This window comes from Haematobia irritans, chromosome 3 (assembly GCF_050003625.1).
Source record: "Haematobia irritans isolate KBUSLIRL chromosome 3, ASM5000362v1, whole genome shotgun sequence".
NCBI lineage: Eukaryota > Metazoa > Arthropoda > Insecta > Diptera > Muscidae > Haematobia > Haematobia irritans.
This window is the reverse complement of record NC_134399.1, coordinates 156,900,339-156,924,403: the sequence shown is the minus strand read 5'-3', so window position 1 is coordinate 156,924,403 and position 24,065 is coordinate 156,900,339. Positions and strand designations below refer to the sequence as shown.

At 31.4% G+C, this 24,065-nt stretch overlaps 1 protein-coding gene across 2 annotated transcripts in view; it reads left to right on the top strand.

Moving 5' to 3' along the window:
• Positions 1–24,065, top strand: part of LOC142231560 (alanine aminotransferase 1) — a 63,953-nt gene that overhangs the window by 25,662 nt on the left and 14,226 nt on the right. For both annotated transcript variants that reach the window (XM_075302196.1, XM_075302197.1), the window contains exon 2: positions 2,652–3,225. In XM_075302196.1, coding sequence (XP_075158311.1) covers positions 2,809–3,225 — 417 coding nt within the window. In that variant the 5' untranslated portion in view covers positions 2,652–2,808. The remainder of the gene's footprint in view (positions 1–2,651; positions 3,226–24,065) is intronic.

The following is a 24,065-nucleotide window of genomic DNA, read 5'->3' as shown; positions in this document are numbered from 1 at the left end:
ATGTTAAAAAAACTTGAAGACGTGTGCGCGTGACACGCGTGAATCACGTGAATCGTGATCAAAATCTGATGCAATTCTCGTGAATGTGCGTGAATGGGACTGAAACAAATGTGTTGTGCGTGAGAAATAAAATTGGTTCGTGAATTTGCGTGAATAAAATTTCTGCAAAATCACGCTCACGAAAAAAAATCAAGATTTAATTCTTAGTCTTATGTTAAGTGAAATTAATTTAGCTGTCGAACTATATTCTATTTATGAATTTTATTACCTTTGTTCATTCCCGGTTGGAAAATATCGTAAGTCTCGTGAATTTGTCGTGAGTCACGTGAATTGTCGTGAATCGTGCGTGAGACATTGAAAGTAGTTCGTGCGTGAGTACTGGTTTTCATATCGTGAATGTACCTGAGTGTGCGAGGTTAGGTATGTGGCAGCCCGATGTATCAGGCTCACTTAGACTCTTCAGTCCATTGTGATAACTGAATGTGCGAGAGTGTGAGTGAAATTTCACTCACGCGCACACCTCTACTTGAAGATACCTTGCCATCGGCAAGTGTTACCACAGCCCAAGTAATTCGATTGTAAAAGTTTAGTAAAAGTTTCTACGCAATCCATGGTGGAGGGTACATAAGTTTCGGCCTGGCCGAACTTACGGCCTTATATACTTGTTTTTTTTTTGTTTAATTTTTAGAAGTAGACTTTGCGAGTTTTCGAAAACTTGAAAAACTTGTCTTTTCGACTTGCAGCCTTTTAAAATTTTTAAAAACTCGACCTACTGCCTTCAATAATTAAGCCATCTTGTACATATGGCCTAAATCGGTCAAAATTTTATTTATCTATTTATTTATTTATTCTATGGAATACATATCCTTACAGACTACGCAATAACTTAAATTAACATAAATTCAGTACTAATGGACAATACCAAATTGCTTTAATTTATCTTTAAAGAGAGTAAGATCTGAAAATTCATATATGTTTTCAAGTTCAATCAACTTTTTGATTGAAAATATTTTGGTGATATTTTTTTCGTTGTACGTACAGAAAAAAATTTTTTCTGATTCAATCAAAATTAATTTTTTAATAAAAATTGTTTCAATCACGATAATGATAGAATCAATCACTAAATAATTCGAAATAAAAAATAGATTTGATAGAAGTAAAAAGTAGACCTGATTAAAAATTTAATTTTTTTGTTCGGCATTTTTTTTTAATTAAATTCAATTAAAAATGTAATTGCTTTTAGTCGCAAAACTCAATTAATATTTTAATTTGGGGCTTTCAAATATTTACCGTATTTTATTTATAATTATTTTTTCTTTAGATTAAACATTTTTTTGTAATTTTAAACCAGTTTATACGTTCTTACACACAAAAAATTTTTTTCTGATTCAATCACTAAATTAATTGATCCAATTAATTTTTTAACTGAAATGTCTTCAATCACGAAAATGATAGTATCAATCACAGTTTTAATTGGGCATAGAAAAAATTCTTGATTAAAAAATTAATTGATTTTTTCAGCAAATTTCAATTAATTTTTTAATTGATTCAATTAAAAATTTAATTGATGTTGATTGCAAAACTCAATTAATTTATTAATTAAAAAGGTAACTATTTTTAATTACTTTCTGAATTGGCTTAGAGTTTTTATTTGGATTAACAAATGATTGTTTAAAATACATTTTTAATTAAAAATTAAAAAAAAAATCAGCGCTTTTTTTAACTGAATTAGTCTTCCGAATTTGATTAAAAAGTTAATTGTATAAATTAATTATTTAATTAAAAATTTTAAAATTTTCAATCATTGACTTAATTAACTTAATGTTTCTATAATGATTAAAAAGTTAATTGTATCAATTAATTTATTAATTGAAAAAATTTTCAACTTCAATTAACTTTTTAATTGGAAATATTTTGGTGATATTTTTTTCTGTGTATGAGTTTATACCATTCTTATGTCTATTTATAATTTTATTTTTTTTTTGGACTTGAATCAAAATGCAATAAATCAATATAAACTCAATATAATTAATATTTTAATCAATAACCTAAACATTTTCAATCATTTTCTTAATTGATTTATTTTTTAATTTGATTAATTCATTGTATCAGTTTAATTGATTACGTTTTCAATCAACTTTTTAATTGAAAAAAATATATTGGTAATATTTTTTCTGTGTCTAGAGGATAGGAAAATAAAAAATAGACATATATTTTTCTCTAAAAAAACCTTTGCTCTGGCCCATTGTGCAACTTACGAAAGGTTTATGCCTACGCTAAAGTATTAAAGCACATAAAAGTTTTTCAGAGCTTTCAAATATTCGAAATGCCCACATTCAATTCGCAAATATTTGGCGCATTTGGCGAAATAAAAACTACTGATAGGGGAAAAACTAAAAAATGTACAGAAAGATTTTGGAATTATGACAGCTTTGATAAGCCATCAATCAATAAAGGAAAAAACCATCATACATTTTTATCGAAGATTAAATGAATGTATGTTGTATGTATCTTCATTATATATGTATGTATTTATGTGCATATATCGGGTCCATGCTTTGTACATAAATAAATATATGTATGTACATATTTACGCTTGTTAAAATTAACTACAAAATTATTCTCACTTATACTCTTTGTTCTCTTTCCAGTTTCAGTAACAACGACAGCAAGTAGAGCAATTGTAAGAGCTTTCCAAGCAACAACAAAAAACAACCACCACCAAAACAAAAACACCACAATCAACTACCGACTTACCCATCACCACCACCACCACCACCAGTACCATCTGCTTTAGTTATTTCAACAATGAGTCGTCTATTACTGAATAATTCCAATACGGCTGCCGCTGTCCAGCGCGCCACTGTTGGTGCACTGAGAGAGCCGGCCGTTTCCAAACAGCAAATAGTATCTCGTCGTTGGAAATCGTTGTTGATTCATGTCAATAAGCAACAACAACAGCAGCAGCAGCAACTTCAACGTCGCCAGATTTCTTCGGCAATCAGTCCAGCTCAGACCCTAAACGCGCGCTGTAGTAAATTGTCCTCGGTATCAACAAAGTATTGTCGCGCTCTTAGCACCACCGCCATAGATCAATCAAAAATGTCGGGAAGCGCAAAATGTTTACAATTGGATAACATTAATCCAAATTTCATTACCATGGAATATGCCGTACGTGGTCCATTGGTCATTAGAGCGGGTGAAATCGAAAAGGAGTTGAAACAGGTATGAAGTGATGAGTATTGTGACCTTATGAATGTCAATTCAAAAATGTCTCATCATCATCAGACATCACCAGACATCCAAAATTTGCCAGTTACACACGCACCAGCCTCGCCAGCCTTATCAGTGCGTTACCATAGTGAAATACAGCGCTATGTGTGTGTTTAGTGCATTTTCCATTGGAGCATTACCCCCACAAAGCCATTTGTTTTTGTTTAAATTGTTAATATTTGCTCCATGTCTTTTGAGCAAAAACAAAACACCATATGTGGAGTAAATACCTTAGGGTGGGAAGACTAACTATGAAGAAGATTAATGAAGATTTAATTGAATTCGGCGTTATCATGCTGGTGTTGTCATACAATATAACACCATTCAAAACTGAAATTTACACTGAAAAAAAAACAGGGAACCCACCAGGAAGAAAAGTTTTGGTTAATTTTAGAAAATGTTAACTAAACAGTATTACAAACGCTGACTTCGCTCCGATATCACAAAAATAAATAAATATTTTTCGACAAATTCAAGAAAATTTGTTAGACATAATTAATTTTTTGTCACTTGTTTAAGAAAATTTTTAGTTTGAAGGAAAAAATTGGAGTTCAAAATTGCAATAATGTTTTTAGTGCCATATTAAGTTCAAGGTGGGCGCTTTTGTGATAAAATTTTCACATTTAAAGAAATAATGAACTATTTTGTGAGAATTACGAATTTAGTAAATCTTTATGCTTCATATGTGTATAATTTTTTCCCGTTTTTTATACCCACCACCATAGAATGGTGACGGGGGTATAATAAGTTTGTCATTCCGTTTGTAACACATCGAAATATCGATTTCCGACTATATAAAGTATATATATTCTTGATCAGGGAGACATTCTAAGACGATATAACGATGTCCGTCTGTCTGTCTGTTGTAATCACGCTACAGTCTTCAATAATGAAGCAATCGTGCTGAAATTTTGCACAAACTCGTCTTTTGTCTGCAGGCAAGTCAAGTTCGAAGATGGGCTATATCGGTCCAGGTTTTGATATAGTCCCCATATAAACCGACCTCCCGATTTGGGGTCTTGGGCTTATAGAAATCGTAGTTTTTATCCAATTTGCCTGAAATTTGAAATCTAGAGGTATTTTATGACCATAAAGAGGTGTGCCAAACATGGTGAGTATCGGTCCATGTTTTAGTATACCCCTTATATAGACCGATCTCCCGATTTTACTTCTTGGGCTTATAGAAACCGTAGTTTTTATTCAATTTACCTGAAATTGGAAATCTAGAGGTATTGTAGGACCACAAATACGTGTGCCAAAAATTGTGAGTATCGGTCCATATTTTGGTATAGTCCCCATATAGACCGATCTCCCGATTTTACTTCTTGGGCTTATAGAAACCGAAGTTTTTATTCAATTTACCTGAAATTGGAAATCTAGAGGTATTGTAGGACCACAAATACGTGTGCCAAAAATTGTGAGCATCGGTCCATGTTTTTATATGGTCCCCATATAAAACGACCTCCCGATTTGGGGTCTTGGGCTTATAGAAATCGTAGTTTTTATTCAATTTGTCTGAAATTGGAAATCTAGAGGTATTTTAGGACCATAAAGAGGTGTGCCGAAAATGGTGAGTATCGGTCCATATTTTGGTATAGCCCCCATATAGACCGATTTCCCGATTTGGGCCTTGGGCTTATAGAAATCGTAGTTTTTATTCAATTTGTCTGAAATTGGAAATCTAGAGGAATTTTAGGACCATAAAGAGGTGTGCCCTAAATGGTGAGTATCGGTCCATATTTTGGTATAGCCCCCATATAGACCGATTTCCCGATTTTACTTCTTGGGCTTCTAGAATCCGAAGTTTTTATCCTATTTGCCTGAAATTGGAAATCTATAGGTATTTTCGGGTCATAAAGAGGTGTGCCGAAAACGGTGAGTATCGGTCCATATTTTAGTATAGCCCCCATAAGAACGATCTCCCGATTTAACTCCTTGGGTTTCTAGAAACGGTAGCTTTTATCTGATTTGCCTGAAATTGTAAATATTCGGTATTTTAGGCTCACAAAAACGTGTATCGGATCAAGTTTTTATCGGTCCATTTGGTAATGCCTCCATATAGACCGACTTCACTTCTTGAGGGTGTAGAAGGCGCACTGATCATGAAAATTGCTTGAAACTCAAAGTACATTTTCCAGATTTTACTTCTACAGATGTAATATTTCAAATCAAGACGTTATTTTATAATTTTCTTGCACACTTACAAGAGATGTTAATGATTCCTCAAAAACTGAAACAAAAATGGTTCTTATAAATCCAGAATCTGATATAGTCCTCATAGGTGAAATCTTTAAATTTATCTTCGGGAAGTGTCCTCAAGTCCTCAAGCCCTCCCAATTTCAAAGGAAACCCTAATATTTGGTTCATGGTGGTGGGTATTTAAGATTCGGCCCGGCCGAACTTAGTGCTGTATATACTTGTTTTAGTTCTTTTAACTAACGTACGCAAAAAATTATTAGAGTAAAGGATACTTTCTCCAAAGAAAATAATAGCATGAACTTAAATAAAGTTAGATTGGCTTTAGTGAAATAGAGGGTTCACTTTTTTGGAGTGTACGCAGGAATTTTTTGTTTAACTAGACCATAGTGAAAATTTAATTTTAAGTCAGGTACTCAAAGCATGCCTCTAAGACTACGAAAGCAATGCGTGTTTCCGAGATTTGTCAATTTTTATATCCAAACCCTGTGATGAAGAGTAATACGATTATGCGATTTTGTCATCTCATATCAAAAAGCGAAGCACAAAGCTAAAGCAAAAATTAGTAGTCATTGAATTATCGAGGGTCATAATTTTCGTACCCAAGTAAAATTCCTTTAAGTGCAGAAAAGCATGAGGCATTTTTGTGACACTCCTTGGGCATGTTCTTCAATGCCCTAATTGTTGTAATTTTGGTAAAATTATTAAATGTTCACCCATACGTATAGATTTAAAGTACGACGTTTTCTAAAGGTCTCTTTTTTATGCGTCCCACTTCAAATTCGATATATGCCATAAATTGGCAACGTTTATATTCCATATAGGTTCTAGTGGCAAACCTCTATATCAATCTCACTTTCGGTGCAGTGCAAATATTTGACAGATATAAAAAAAGAATTCGTCGCCACGGCCAAATAAGCAAACATTTATAGCTCATATTGGATATATTATGTTACCTCACGATAAGATTGTTTTTCAATAACGATTCCCAGATGTTTCGAAAGCGATTGTGGAAAAAATTTTGACAGTCATTTTGGGAAAATATTGGACTAGTGTGACTATACCCTTAATCATTGTAATACCTAAAAGTACAAATAACATTTGGGTATTTCCAGTTTCTAACGTTGAATCCACCCAACTATACTCTTCACATGAACTAATTCAATTTTTCCTAAAATACATCTAAACCCATCATAAAAAAAGCGTCGCCAAAAAAGTAGTGGAAATGTTGTTTTTATATACGGAAAGGGTGCAAATTGGCGCAGAGGCGACGAATTTAACATGTGGTTGCCATAGTCAATAACCGCTGTACCGAATTTGCACCACTTTGAGGTGTTTTAGATGTGATGCGAATTCAGTGTTTTAGATGTGAACTAAAAAAATTTTGTGATATTTTGCAAAATAAATAATTTTTGTGACAAAAGTCAAATAATAAGAATTTTTTATGATTTTTTAATGCACTTTAACGCTTGTCTGAAACGTTTGACCTCAATTATTTTGGAAAAATTCGCATTTTTTCTAGAATGGATATACCATTTTTTTCGACAAAATTTAAATAATTTATACAATTTTATTAATTCTTAATCTATTTTTAACCTATTCGAAACAAAAAAGTTAAAATTACCTATTAAAAATATATAAAAACGAGTTCTAAAAAATTGAATTAAAAGAACTGCTTGGATGCTTGGATGCAAACATATATTAATTTAGAAATAGCCTATAAACATATATGTGTTTAGAAAGAGAGACCTAGAGAGTATGCTGCAAGTAAAATAATGGAAGTAACCAATTGGCGCCTTAAAAATATACCCACACAAAGAAAATTTCCTTAAAATTTTTACTACCAGTGTATGCCCTAAGGTGAAACATAATATGTTTGAACAATACAAACAATATTTTGTTTGGACCAATCCTGAAAATATATATGCTTGAAGCAAAATGTGTTTGGGGTATATTTACAGAAGCGATTTTTTGAGGGTGTAGTTAATATAAAGATCTTTGGGAAGTGCTTTTAAAGTTGTTCCTTTGGACCAATATCCAATTTTTTTGCCGGGAAGTTATATGCCCCGAAAATACGTACTCACTTTAAGGTGGGTACTATGTTCGGTTTTCGAGTTGAAAACTACTTTATTTTTGCGATTACTTTTCCGTAAATAATCAAAATTATAAATGGAAACAAACATATTCTCGTAAAGTCTTACCGAAATCTAGAGGAACAAGAAACTGCGCATCAATTGAATTAATTTATTTGCTTTATATTGAACTGTTTTAAAGGGTGATTCTTTTGAGGTTAGGATTTTCATGCATTAGTATTTGACGGATCACGTGGGATTTCAGACATGGTGTCAAAGAGAAAGATGCTCAGTATGCTTTGACATTTCATCATGAATAGACTTACTAACGAGCCACAACGTCGAATTTTCAGTGAATGGGCCCTAGAAAAGTTGGCAGAAAATCCGCTTTTTTATCGACAAATTTTGTTCAGCGATGAGGCTCATTTCTGGTTGAATGGCTACGTAAATAAGCAAAATTGCCGCATTTGGAGTGAAGAGCAACCAGAAGCCGTTCAAGAACTGCCCATGCATCCCGAAAAATGCACTGTTTGGTGTGGTTTGTACGCTGGTGGAATCATTGGACCGTATTTTTTCAAAGATGCTGTTGGACGCAACGTTACGGTGAATGGCGATCGCTATCGTTCGATGCTAACAAACTTTTTGTTGCCAAAAATGGAAGAACTGAACTTGGTTGACATGTGGTTTCAACAAGATGGCGCTACATGCCACACAGCTCGCGATTCTATGGCCATTTTGAGGGAAAACTTCGGAGAACAATTCATCTCAAGAAATGGACCGGTAAGTTGGCCACCAAGATCATGCGATTTGACGCCTTTAGACTATTTTTTGTGGGGCTACGTCAAGTCTAAAGTCTACAGAAATAAGCCAGCAACTATTCCAGCTTTGGAAGACAACATTTCCGAAGAAATTCGGGCTATTCCGGCCGAAATGCTCGAAAAAGTTGCCCAAAATTGGACTTTCCGAATGGACCACCTAAGACGCAGCCGCGGTCAACATTTAAATGAAATTATCTTCAAAAAGTAAATGTCATGGACCAATCTAACGTTTCAAATAAAGAACCGATGAGATTTTGCAAATTTTATGCGTTTTTTTTTTTAAAAAGTTATCAAGCTCTTAACAAATCACCCTTTACTATAGTAACTGCGAAAATTTCAATGCGAAAAGCAAACATAGTACTGACCTTTACACATAAAGCAGTATAGTCATACAAAAGGTGCCCGATCTCGCTATTTATATTCTTGAACAATTTTAATCCGATTTGCCTGAAATTGGAAATCGATAGATATTTTAGTTCTACCATAAGTGTAGTGTGAATCGGTCCATGTTTTGGTATAGCCCACATATAGCCTGATCTACTGATTTGGCTTCTTTAGTTTTTAGGCAGCCACCGTGGTGCAATGGTTAGCATGCTGGCCTTGCATACACAAAGTCATGGGTTCGATTCCTGCTTCTAACGAACATCGAAAAGTTTTTCAGCGGTGGTTTTTCCCACCTCAGTAATGCTGGTAACATTTTTGAGTGTTTCAAAGTTTCCCTAAGTGGATTCACTGCAATGTGGAATGCCTCTATAAAAAGGAGGTCCATTGTCATTGAGCTTAACATGGAATCGTGCAGCACTCAGTGATAAGATACAAGTTCACCACTGTGGTATCACACCTAACCTAACCTAAACATCCCAATTTTATCCGATTTGCTTAAAATTCAAAATCTAGAGGTATTTAAGCCCGTAAATAGGTGTACCGAATATGGCGTGAATTGGTTCATGCTTTTGGTATAGCCTCCATATAGACTGATCTCCCGATTTCACTTCTTCAGCGTCTAGACACCCCAATTCTTATCCGATTTTCTTTTCTTTTAGATCCATAAACAGGTGTGCCGGATATGGTGCATGGGCCCATGGTTTGGTATATATGCTTGCTTAGGAGGATGTCCGTCACAAAATCCACTTGAAATTCTATATATACAGTGAAACCTCCCAAAAGTTTTGTCCACATTTGGGAGGTATTCACTTATGAGAGATTAATTTTAATGTGATTATATGGCAAACGTCTCACGGAAATTTTCCACTTTTGAGATGTGTCCGTTTTTCAGAGTACCCAAGTTTGAGAGATTTCACGGTATTTTCATGTAAACCGCTACGAGGAAGATTTTCCAAAGGAAACTATTATATTTGACTCATGGTTGTGGATATTAAAGATTCGGACCGGCTGAACTTTATATATGTAAATAAGTCCCAGGAATTTCAAAATTCTTCGATAGACCCATGTTTCGAAGGTTTCAAGTCTTTCCTCGTCAAATTCCAGATATTTATGTGACATTCATTGGAACCTCTATTACTTTTGCAATCTTGAAAATTGCTTGCACAAAAAAAAAATCTGACTCAATCACGAAATTAATTGATCCAATTAATTTTTTAATTGAAATGTCTTCAATCACAGAAATGATAGTATCAGTTAAAAAATTAATTGAAAGTCAATTAAAAAATTAATTGATCCCATTAAAAAATTATTTGATGCTATTAATTTTTGTGATTGAATTTTGTTTCAATTAAAAAAAAACTGTTGAATCAATTAAAGTTTTAACTGAATATTTTTTAAAACTCAATTAAGACTTTAATTGGAAAAATTTTCGTGATATTTTTTTCTATGTCTCTTTCTCTCTAGTTCTCTATATCAAATATCGCAACATATATATGTTTACTCGAAATTTCTGTATTAAACCTTAAATGCACAAGATCACCCATTCCTCCGAAAATATATATGCAAAATGGTAAAATAACTCACACAAAAATGAATTTTCTGATTCAATCACGAAATTAATTGATCCAATTAATATTTTAATTGTAATGTCTTCAATCACGAAAATAACAGTATCAATTAGAGGTCTGCATCGAATAAATTTTCAATACATGTATGCAATTCGCTGTCGAATATAGTACATACACTGTCTTTCTCTCAGAGCGCAAGTAGTGAAGTGAAGAGAACACTTGCTTGTCAAATACCACCAAGTACTTATCCGAAACAATATGTGCTCCGAAAAAAAGGAACAATAAAAATGTAGGTACTTGAGAAAAAGTACAACATGGATTCTCTTCACTTCACGTGGTACCACAAGTATTTCTCAGTTATGTGCGAAGCAAAACTTTCCATTATTATTAATCATAGATATGTATGTATTTCACATATTTCATATATTTATGTATTGCACACACCTTAACGCTTGCCGTTCTTTATATTAATCCGAAAACATATATTATGGAGAGTAACTGTTTTCTTGTACTTCTGAAACTGCACGTGGTACATGGAGTACTCTATGAAGTTTTGTTATCGCAACATACTCGACGTGATCACTCTGAGTACACTTCAATAAGAGAGAAAGAGGAATATGTGTTTGTTGGTAGTGAAGACATCAGAGTAGCAACAAGAAGTTACTCGTGGCTTTTGGTGTTCATTAAAATGTGTACGAATTGTTTTGCGACTCTCTCAAATATATGTACTCATTTAGCAAGTACACGTGTACTCTGCATTAACAAATGGAATTGTGCAGACCTCTAGTATCAATCACAGTTTTAATTGGACATTAAAAAAAATTAAATAAAAAATTAATTGATTTCATTCGCATTTTTCAATTAATTTTTTAATTGATTCAATTAAAAATTTAATTGATGGTGATTGCAAAACTCAATTAATGTTTTTCATTAAAAACATATTTATTTTCTATTACTTTTTTAACTAACTTAGTGTTTTTAGTTTGATTAAAAAATTGAAGAAAAAAATTAGTTAAAAATTACTTGTACACAAAAAAACTTCCCGACACAATCTCAAAATTAATTGATGCAATTAATTTTTTAATTGAAATGTCTTCAATCACGAAAATGATGGTATCAATCACAGTTTTAATTGGACATTAAATAAATACTTGATTTAAAATTAATTGATTTCATTAGCATATTTCAAATAATTTTTTAACTGATTCAATTAAAAATTTAATTTATGTTGATTACAACACTCACTTAATATTTTTCATTAAAAGCATAACTTTTTTCAATTACTTTCTTAACTAACTTAGTGTTTTAGTTTGATTAAAACGTTAATTGTATCAATTTTAAGTTTTTAATTAATAATTTTAAAATTTTCAATCATTGATTTAATTAACTTAATGTATCTCTCTTGATTAAAAAGTTAATTATATCAATTAATTTATTAATTGAAACAATTTCCAATTTCAATCAACTATTTAATTGGAAATATTTGGTTGATATTTGTTCTGTGTGAAGAATATGTTTTATGTGTTTTTTTTTTCAAAAAAAAAAGAAAAAAAGTGGTTGTATCTTAAAAAAATACAGTGCGCATTAAACTAAGTTTTTATTTACAAATAAAAAAAATTTGATTTTAGTAGAGAAGAGAGATATTTTTAGACTATACAGGTTTTTCCCCAACATTACTTTCATCTCTAGTAAATATTATTTAACTTCCAATTTGTAGTTTTTTGAAATTTTTGTCAAAATTTGATTTTTAATTTTAACTGCAGATTACTCAGAAGTACAACAAATTTTCCGAAAGCAAACATATTTTTATAAATAGCGTTATAATGTATTAAATACCAAAAACTTGATTTCATAGAATTCGGTCAACATTTGAAGACGTAAGAATTTTTATTTTATTTCTAGTTGTATCTTAAAAGATATAGTAGGCATTTGAGGGTTAAAATTGTTGATCAAAAAAGCATGTCTTCCCAAAAAGAATGAACCAAAATAAATAATTAAGAATAACTGATTTTAGGTTCTATAATATCAACATTTGTAACTGGTTTTTATAAATGTTGTTTAAAAAACATGTTAATTTTGGCAAGCATCCATTTGGGATTTTAAAGGTATAAACAATTTGATATTGCATCGATCTATTTTACGCAATATATAATGGATTGGTGTAGCAAATTGGATCAAAGTAGAAACTTTCGCCTTTCTTTTGTTAAATATTTTTTTTCAGCAACTACTCATTCATTGCTTTATTTCACTTGGCTTTTTCTTGTTCATGGTTACGCTAATTAAATGTGCTATATAGTATAAATTTGGTGCTAAATTGTTTTAACGTATTTGCTCTGTTGATTCTTTTATTAGCAGCCTTTTTAGCATTTGAATAGAAATATTCGTTGTTTATGACAGCAGAAAAAGGAGAGAGGGGGTATTCTTATATCTTTATGATTGTATATGAGATGTTATATGTTTTTTTTTTTTTTGATAATAAACATCAATTCTGTTTTGATAAACACTACTGATGTTGAATAAACCCTATTGATAAGTATATTTATCTAAAATCTTAAGCACCCACTTCATATAATGACAGAAAGTGTAAAATAACATGTTAGACATATCGATTTTGTTTTCAAGTGCATACTTTCTTTTTTGCATAAAGATTTTGCAGTATTTCTTAAATTTATAGATTTGCTATTGATAAACAATATTAGGTTATTGTGCGAATATTATGGAAATTGTCAGGTGGCAAGATTATCAGATCACCAGATCATTCTTAAATTTTTTTAAATATTTTTATTGATATGCCTGTTGATTGGCATTTTGACAAGTATTCTTATATTCAGGCTAGCAAAAAATATGTGGAAATTATTCTCATATCTTCGAACGGTAAAAATGTGTGGAAAAAATATAAATTTCAGAATCCATTTACTTTTAGATGATTCTCATATCCACCATTTACCTTGGCTATTTCTCTGGCCATTAATTAATTAATTGCATATTTTTTAGTCCTTACATAGAAAAAGTATTTCCAATTAAACTAACTGATACAATAAACTTTTTAATCACCCGTTATAGCAGATATCAGGAGTGATATCTGACGTCTTGAGAACACTAGCATATCTAGTGTGCGGTTTAAGTTTAAATGGGGCCATATTTGCTTGGTGTCGTTACAACCCTTGCAATTCTCCCATCGAACATTTGCCATCATAACAGCCTTCTCACTCAGTAAGAGCTTGCAGGTAACCAGAGGCATACAAACAGATACTAGTCCCCTGGATTATGTATGGTAGTTCCTAGCCTTGCTAACTCATCCGCTTCGCAGTTCGTCGGTATGTTCCCCAGGCACCCATATTAGGTGAATATTGTGTTGCTCAGCCATCTCGTTGAGAGATTTTAATTGATTTCAATTGCAAAACTAACTAAGTTTTTATTGGAGGCAAATTATAATTTATATTTCTATACTTATTTTCATTTAGATGAAACAATTTTTTTTATTTATTTGTATTATTGGGAAAATAATTACAAAACTTAACACTACTTCGTCTCCGCGCCATTAGGCATTATAGAGACTGACTTGGTAATATATACATATGTATGTGTGTTCACTAACTAATAAATATATTATATATTGATAATATATTATCAAAGAATACAATTCATTTATCAAAAATGCATTATAAATATAAAACTGAGATATTTTATAATACAAACATTATACCATGAGCTAATTCCTGATCGCCCGGGAACTCTTCAATACTTGATTTGACTCTCTGAACCGACTCCACAAAATAAGTATTAAAAACATCACTTTTGGTTTGATCACATTCAACTGGATTCCCAACACTGTCACTAATACATATGTCATCAACTCGACCTCTCCCTAGTGTTTTGTTCAAAAAAACTCCATGTCTTCTTGGAATCATTCCCCAAATCAAAAAGAGTATCAGCATAATAATTATTCATTGAGTCCCTATAAGCCTTTTTGATAATCTTGCTAGTCATTTTCAAACGTAACTCAATGTCAGGTTGTGGATTCTTCTTCCGAAGCTTTTTAAGAGTTTATATTATGCATTTTCCAATTATACGAGTTGGATTTTTCTTTGGATTTGAGTCAAAATTTAATGAGGAAATTTTCTTTTATTTAATTAAAATGATATTTTGCATAAAAAATCAAAATTTTAATTGGATTTTTATACCCTCCACCATAGGATGGGGGGTATATTAACTTTGTCATTCCGTTTGTAACACATGGAAATATTGCTCTAAGACCCCATAAAGTATATATATTCTGGGTCGTGGTGAAATTCTGAGTCGATCTAAGCATGTCCGTCCGTCTGTTGAAATCACGCTAACTTCCGACCGAAACAAGCTATCGACTGGAAACTTGGCACAATTAGTTGTTATTGGTGTAGGTCGTATGGTATTGCAAATGGGCAATATCGGTCCACTTTTACGTATAGCCCCCATATAAACAGACACCCAAATTTGGCTGGCGAAGCCTCTAAGACAAGCAAATTTCATCCGATCCGGCTGAAATTTGGTACATGGTGTTGGTATATGGTCTCTAACAACCTTGCAAAAATTGGTCCACATCGGTCCATAATTTTATATATCCCCCATATAAACCGACCCCCATATTTGGCTTGCGGAGCCTCTAAGAGAAGCAAATTTCATCCGATCCGGTTCAAATTTGGAATGTGCGTTAGTATATGGCCGCTAACAACCATACCAAAATTGGTCCATATCGGTCTATAGTTATATATAGCCGATCCCAAATCACACAAAAATTGGTCCATAGTCATGGTTGCCACTCCAGCCAAAAAAAATCAACCAAAATTTTATTTCTATAGAAAATTTTGTCAATATTTTATTTCTATGAAAATTTTGTTAAAATTTTATTTCTATAGAAAATTTTGTTAAAATTTCATTTCTATAGAACATTTTGTCAAATCTTTATTTCTATAAAAAATTTTGTCAAAATTTTATTTCTATAGAAAATTTTGTCAAAATTTTATTTCTATGGAAAATTTTGTTAATTTAATATATACCACGTATGGACTTACTTACAATTTAGAAGACGGTTTTAGCCCCCCCCAGAATTTGAAACTCTATTTATGATTTTCCATTTTTCAATAAATGTCAATAGTTTTTTTTTTTAATTTTTAGAAAAATAAAACAAGTATATACAATTGCACAAAGTTCCGCTAATGACTTTCATGAACAATCGAATTACTTGGGTTGTGGTAGCAGTTACCGATGGAAATGTTTGAAGTAAGATATTTATGAAATAAAGCTGTGGTTGAACTTATGATTGATTTAGTTTAGTCAATTTAATTAAAAAAATAGTGATTGATATTAAAACATTCTTTCATAAATTAATATCTTAATAATACTGCGAAAAAGCGTTGCCTAAAAAGTAGCGAAAATGTTCTTTTTGGGTCTAGAAGTGGTGCAAAATTGGCGGAGAAGCAATGAATGTAATATGAGCTTGTCATAGGACAAATGTTCACCGTTTCAACAGCCGTTGCAATGAATTTGCATCACTTCTTAAGGTGAGATCCGAATTCAGTGTTTTGAATTAAAAAATGTTGTGATATTTTCCCAAATAAATAATTTTTATATTGTTTTTATGATTTTTAATGCATTCTGACGCTTGTTTGAAACGTTTTTCCTCGAATAATTTCCAAACTTATCGATTTTTCTATAATGGATTTAGCAGTTTTGTGGCAAAATTTGAATAATTTGTACCAATTTATTTATTCTTACTCTTTTTTTTAAACTATTTGAAAAAAAAGAAAACAAAAAATTACACATTAAAATATGACAAAAAAAGTAAAAAATGAAGTAGTTAAAATAATAGAGGACATTTTTGGAAGTACTTTTAAAGTTGTGCCTTTAGAACAACTCACAATTTTCTTGCTGGGAAAAGTGTGGAACTACTTTTAGTTGCTTTATTATAAATTAATTGTCGAGTTATTTTGATGCCCAATTTTTTATTCAATTTTATGAAATAAAACATTAAATGAACCTATAAGTTCAGTCTATAAATTTTTAGCTGGGGGGCTATAGCCCCCCCTAGGAAAATTGTCTGGCTACGCTAATGGGTGGAGGGTACATAAGATTCGGCCTGGCCGAACTTACGGTATACGGTATATATAGTATATACTTGTTTAATTTGATTACGTTTTCAACTTCAATCAACTTAGAAATATTTTGATGATTTTTTCTGTGTTCTGAAATAAACCTAGACACATATGGTTTTCAAACAATGTAATGAGCTGTAAATAAAACAAGCATAAAGTGCTTTTAATGAAAAAAAGGTCCTCTAAAAACAGCAGTAAGTTTCAGCTTTTATATTTTTGTACATCAGGGTCAGAACCGGCATAGGGCCTAATTTCTAATTCTGCATTCGTTGAAGAAATGTTGGTCTTCAGCTAACTCCCCATTCTATACAATAAACAAAAACTACAACATTTAATAGCCTAGAAAATTAAAGACCTTGACTGAATTTTTTAGGAGAATAGTAACAAATTACAAATTTGGCGCATTTACCATGACTCACCGTGCAAAACCATTTAATGTGATTTTGTTTCGTAATAACAACACAATGGGTATAGAAATATTAGTACACTCTTGGATTTTAAAATCTTTGAGTATGTTTTTTTTTTTATTTAATGAATTTTGTTTTATTTCATATATGTATTTATTTCTCAACGAATAGGCTATATTCTCCGTCACCTGTTGCAATATAATTCCTTTTGACTTTGGTCATTTGAAAGACACCAGGGACAACAGTTAAAGTATTATATATACTATAATACTTTAACTGCATATACATATCTACTAAACAAATAAAATCATACCATGACAAGAAAAAATTGAAATTGCTATTTCATTCAATAGAATATCCATTTTTCAGCAAATGTATGTCATTAAGAAATATTAACAATGAGCATGCTGCACGCTCTTCAAATATAATAATAATGGCGGAAACATCTTCACCACTGGATTATCTTTTGCAATGAGGATATTGTCTATACGTGTTGAAACAAACAAAAGAAGTTCATTACGTCTAGCTTGAATGCCGAGAAAGAAACCACGTGGGTAGTAATGTCTATAACATGGAATACGTTGTCTGAATGAATTTTACTGGAAAATGATTTGTTTTGGTTCATGCGCATTAAAAAAATTTGTCGTAAGGAGAGGGAATCAGGAAGTTAATATTACTAACCATAAAATATGTACATATATAAGGTATATGCATATATCGAGTCATTTGACTACGACAACAATAAAACTAAGATACATATATCCTTTTTTTGTTGAATTTATTTTGCATTCGAGTCTGACACACCTCCTAAAGAGAAAAACTGAGAGAGAGAGTAATTATAGCATTCTTAAAATATCTGAGTTTTACTATTTGGTAATGAATTGCTAACGTTTAAATGCACATGCACTTGCATGTATTATTATACTGCTCGACAAGAATATAATATATAACAATTCTTGTGAGTAAGAGGTTCAAATAGAAAACAGCATACACCGAAAAAAAAGTAAACTGTTCAATGGTAAACTGTAAACCATACAGTAGTTCATTCTTACTATTTTTGGGAATTGTACGAAAATTTTCTTCTGCGTTATTTCACATTGAACTTATGTGTACGGACATTGAACTTTATACCCAAAATTCATGCGGTATGAACGGAAAAATGGTTTGAATTGTAATTATTTATTTAATTTTCATTTGACACTTCTTTAGAAATCCCCAAAATTTTGAAAGATTTGACACATCGGGATTACAAATTGGTGAGAACTATAGTGGCGTATAGATATACAAAATTTCGATTTCAAGTCCATATTATACATAATACTGATTAATTCTTCAATTCGCAAAACTTTTTATATTAAAAAATTAATTGATACAATTAGCTTTTTAATCAAACTCAATGATTGAAAATATTTAAATTTTTAATAAAAAAAAATTAATTGATACAATCAATTCTTTAATTAAAATAAAAACTCCAAGTCAATTAAGAAAGTGATTGAAAATAGTTACATCTTTAATTAAAAGAAATAATTATTGTATCAATTAATTATTAATTTTTTGTTTTTAACAAACTAAGAACACACATAAAAATATTTAATCGATGTCGATTGCAAACCTCAATTAATTATTTAAATTATTTAATTAAAAAGTGTAACTAAATAATTAATTGAATCTATTAAAAACTAAGTTTTCCAGTCGACTATATTAAATTTTTCATTGAATCAATTAAAAAATTAATTGATTTCTGCAATCAACATCAATTAAATTTTCAATTGAATCAATTAAAAACTTAATTGAAATTTTCAAATCAAATCAATTAATTTTTAATCAATTTTTTATGCCCAATTAAAACTGTGATTGAGACGATAATTTTCGTGATTGAATCAGAAATTTTATTTGTGTGTATAACCAAAGTATCATCCTCCAAAGTCATTTAAAAAATTAATTGATCCAATTAAAAAATGAATTGATACTATTAACAACGAACTATCTTCTAAACACAAAAACAAATCTGATTCAATCACAAAATTAATTGATCCAATTAATTTTTTAATTGAAATTTCTTCAATCACAGAAATGATAGTATCAATTAAAAAATTAATTGAAAGTCAATTAAAAAAAAAATAATAACCAACTAAACTAAACTAAACTTTTGTGATTGATTTTTGTTTCAAGTAAAAAATTTTTTGAATCAATTAAATTAGTACAATTTTAATGCGAGTTAATTGGATATGAAGATTAAGGAATTGGTATTATTAAGCTATTGAAAAGAAAATGCCATATACCCATCTTACAAGCCTGATTAGTTTTCTCTAGTTTTTAATTAAATAGATTTTAATTAAATATTTTTTAATTAATTAATTTAATTAAGACTTTAATTGCAAACATTTTCGTGAATTTTTTTTTGTGTTTGCATGGCCACAGTTTCCTACATAAATCTAGTTTTATTTATGTAAATTGTTTTTGCAAATACTCACCAGAACTCAACCGAAGAATCGGCTTCGGTTACAGCATTCGACCCAAAATCATTAATTGTCTTTCAACGTCAGGAGCAGAAAATGAAGCCGTCGCCGACTATTTTTTGCAGTCGACGCCGCAGCCGAATATTTCGACTCATCTCGACTCAAATTTCGGCGCCACTTTATCAAAAATATTGATTTATATCAGAAAAATGTATTTGTTGTATTTTTTGCCAAAATTTTGAACCTTCCACCCACAAACAATCAGTATCCAGTAGCTATAATAATTTTGCAAACATTTAGCTCAGAAAATTTGAATGAAATGTCTATTTGATTTTACAATTGGTTATACAACCAATCTCATTACCATTCTGATAACTTAAATTTGATTTTATAATGTTCTGGCACCAAGCCGCCGCCGTCGGAGGCAAAAACTTAGTATCAGTCGTCCATATGGGAAAAACATGACCATGCCCAATAACTTGAGTAAAAAAAATTAAAATGACGGTTACATATCTGAATATAGAAAGAGTTCTCCTTTTCAACATTCAAGGGCATCGATTATATAGAAGATTAACCCTCTAGTTCCCAAATTAAAAAAAAAATATTTTTGTATTGGTTTCGCCTCAAAATGGAATGTTTGTTCTGGAAAAATTTTATATTCTTAGAGAATTTGGACTTATAGCGTTAAATACTTACCCCGCCTAAAGGCGGTTTTGGGAAACAAAGCCAAAAAAATGTACGATACATAAAATTTTATTTTATTTTTATTTTTTTTTTTTATTAACATAAAAAAGTGGGTAAAATTCATACATTTTTAATTATCTTAAAAAATAATTCTAAAACTGAACAAAAAAGAACATATTCGGTAAACAAAAAGGGATTATTCCAATAGTTTCAACATAAAATAATATAAGAAATTGATGAAGAAAGTTCTTTTGTGATGAAAACACAAAGAAAACAATCTTTTTGCTGGGAAAAACAAAGATGTATTTTGCATTTTCGGCACATAACTTGCGTTTCAGAAGCGCATCCATGATTTTTACAAGTCTTTTTTCCCCCATTTCGTGGCTAAAATTTTGGAAAATGTTCCACTCCATCAAAGCGAATCTCTACAGGCGGTAAAAAAGACTTTTTACCATGACCTTTGTTTTGAGGATCTGCGCGTGGACGTCCACGACCTTTGGTAACGTTTTTTAACGTACAAAGCACTTGTGCAAACTGTGCTCGGAAATTCAGCAGTTGATATTGCTTATCATTGGGGTCCGGATTATTTATTCTATGAAACAAAATGTAAGAATTCACCATTGCAACATCAATTAAATGTGTAAATATGCGATTCGTGTACTTTTCAGTTTTCGAAGTAATTTTGTATCGAGCAATAAGTCCATCTATATGGTCGACGCCGCCCATACTGCCATCTGAGCAAATCGCTGACTGAAGTACTGATTCCGACATACCTACAACCTCGTTTATCCCCATATCGATTTAATTATACTCACAAGGATCTTCATTTAAATTGTCTTCATTTTCTTCTTCATTATCAAAATCTATCATATTTAAAACTTTTCTGATGTCATCATCAGATAACGATGATAGTTTAAGAGTTTGTTTACGATCCATGGCTAAGGAAAGGTCTTTTAAAATAAAACGATTCATATATAATAACTCACTTTTCATACTTACTTTGAAATATTTTTTTTTTGACAAGCTATCCCAATACCGCCTGTAGGCGGGTTACCTATGTACACAGTTAAAAAGCTCACAAATCACTTTTTGATAAACAAAGATATGCAGCAACACACAAATAATTTTTTTACCAACGTTTATAAATAATATTTATTTTAATTATTTGATTTTCGCACTCCGCGCAAAATAATTATTTTTGGTGATTTTCACAAACTTCTGCATTCAAATGACATTGACAACTGACTTTCGTACTAGCGCAAGCTGCAAAAGCACCAATATGAAAATTTAGGATTCCCCAAAACAGATGACACGAAAAAAAAGGAAAACCTAATTAGAACCATGATTGACCGTGTAATGAACTTAGACCGCCTAGAGTCGCTCTTGGGAACTAGAAGGTTAAGTTTGCATGGAGAAAATGTACAAAAAAAAAATGTCTTTAGTCATTGTAATATCAAAACACTGAATTTTGAATAGTAGAAAGTCAGTAAGTTCTAATAGAATATAAGACATGGACTGAATATCTTTTACTGATGTTTTCATGCATTTGTTCAATAAAGTATGTTAATATTGATCTAAAACACTCCAAACTTCTTTAATTAGAAATTTTAGAAAAATAACGGGCTTCGACCGATTATTGCATTTTTGTTTTTTTTTTTTTTTTTTGCCGAAAACCCCCGCTTCGGTCAAGCTCTAATACACACTTTGAAGATGTTATATGTAGTAAATATAACATCTTCACAGTACATATTATGTATATCGGTAAATATTGTAAATTTCATTATTCTAAAATTTAGCTGTTACAAATATAGTTTAAAAAATATTCACGTTATTCCATATCTTACTGCATTTTTTTTACATTTTTTTTAAATTTATTAGTTTCCCCATAACATTTTATCTACCGAACATTTGTTGCGGTGTTGACGATGCATAACAAAATAAGTAGCCATGCATTCATCATTTCCTTTACACATTCGTGAATGTACTGTGTAACTAATGTGAATTTAGAACAAGAGAGAATAAAATTCGTTTTCTTCAAGGCCGTCCAATGAACTTGAATGAAATAATAAACTATAAACCTGAGTATATTAAATTTATTATATGAAATTTTAAAATTTTCTAAATTCATATGAAAATTTCTATGAATATTTTATGAATATTATTTTCGAAAAAAAAAATTTAAAATGAGCAATTCAATTATAATTTTGAAAAATTAAAATTTTGGTTTTATTACATATTGAAATTAATAGCTTTCTGGAAGCCATGCAATTATTTTTAAGTGCAAGCATATAATGTTCATAAATTAGCATAACATGTTTGCGACATAAATGCTAATATATTAGGACATATTATTATTAGGGAGCCACCGTGGGGCAATGGTTAGCATGCCCGCCTTGCATACACAAGGTCGTGGGTTCGATTCCTGCTTCGACCGAACACCAAAAAGTTTTTCAACAGTGGATTATCCCACCTCAGTAATGCTGGTGACATTTCTGAGGGTTTCAAAGCTTCTCTAAGTGGTTTCACTGCAATGTGGAACGCCGTTCGGACTCGGCTATAAAAAGGAGGTCCCTTGTCATTGAGCTTAACATGGAATCGGGCAGCACTCAGTGATAAGAGAGAAGTTCACCAATGTGGTATCACAATGGACTGAATAGTCTAAGTGAGCCTGATACATCGGGCTGCCACCTAAACTAACCTAACCTAGAACATATTATGTTTGGAACATACAGACTTTAGACTTTCCTTACTTGTTTTTATTGTAAAACAAGTAAGCAAAATCTAAAGTCGGGCGGGGCCGACTATATTATACCCTTCACCCCTATGTAGGCCAAAATTTGTGTTACCATCTCAACTACTTCACATTTGCTGGAAGCTATATAAAGGAGACAATTTTTTTACTTCTACAAAATCTCTAGAATTAAAATTTAAATCGGCTAACGCTATCCAGATATATATGGGAGCCATATCAAAATCTGAACCGATTTCAACCAAATTTGGCACAATTACCGATACTACTAAACGTACTCCTTGTGCGAAATATGAAGCAAATCACGGCAAAACCCTAGATTTTGAGGCCATATAAGTTCAAATCGGACGAAAGATATATATGGGAGCTATATCTAAATCTGAATCGATTTTGACCATATTTGGCACATACAATAGTATCGTTAAAAGTACCGCTAGTGCAAAATTTGAAGCAAATCACGGCAAAACGATGGCTTTTGTGGCCATATAAGTTCAAATCGGGCGAAAGATATATAAGGGAGCTATATCTAAATTTAAACCGATTTCAATCAAATTTACCAAGCATTGGTAGAATGTCAATTCTACCCTCTGTGCAAAATTTCATGAAGATCGGTAGTAAACTTGGGCCTCTGTGGTCATATGAGTCTAAATCGGACGAACGATATATATGGGAGCTATATCTAAATCTGAACCGATTTGGCTGATATTTTGCAAGATTTTCGAGATTGATAAAATATTTGGATGTACGGTATTTCAAGAAAATCGGTTGATAAACACGCTAACTATGACCAAATCGGGGATAAATATATATGGCAGCTATATCTAAATCTGAACCGATTTTTTCCAAAACCAATAGCGATTGTCTCTGTCCCAACGGAAACGGCCCTGTGCCAAATTTGAGGACGATCGGGCTTAAATTGCGAGCTGTACTTTGTGCACAAAATTACATATACAGACAGACGGACGGACAGACAGACAGACGGACATCGCTAAATCGACTCAGAATTTAATTCTAAGTCGATCGGTATACTAAAAGATGGGTCTATAACCACTATTTCTTGGCGTTACATACAAATGTACAAACTTATTATACCCTGTACCACAGTAGTGGTGAAGGGTATAAAAATACTTGTATACAGTTAAATTTTATTTTTTTTTTTTTTCAAAAATTTCCACAGCTTAATGAAATTTTACTTTTTATATCTCATACGTGTACGGGCATTGAATATAAAGTTCAATGACCGTACACATAAGTTCAATATGAACTAAAGAAGAAAAAAATGTTCGTACGATTCCACAAAAAAGTAAGAATGATCTACTAAAGG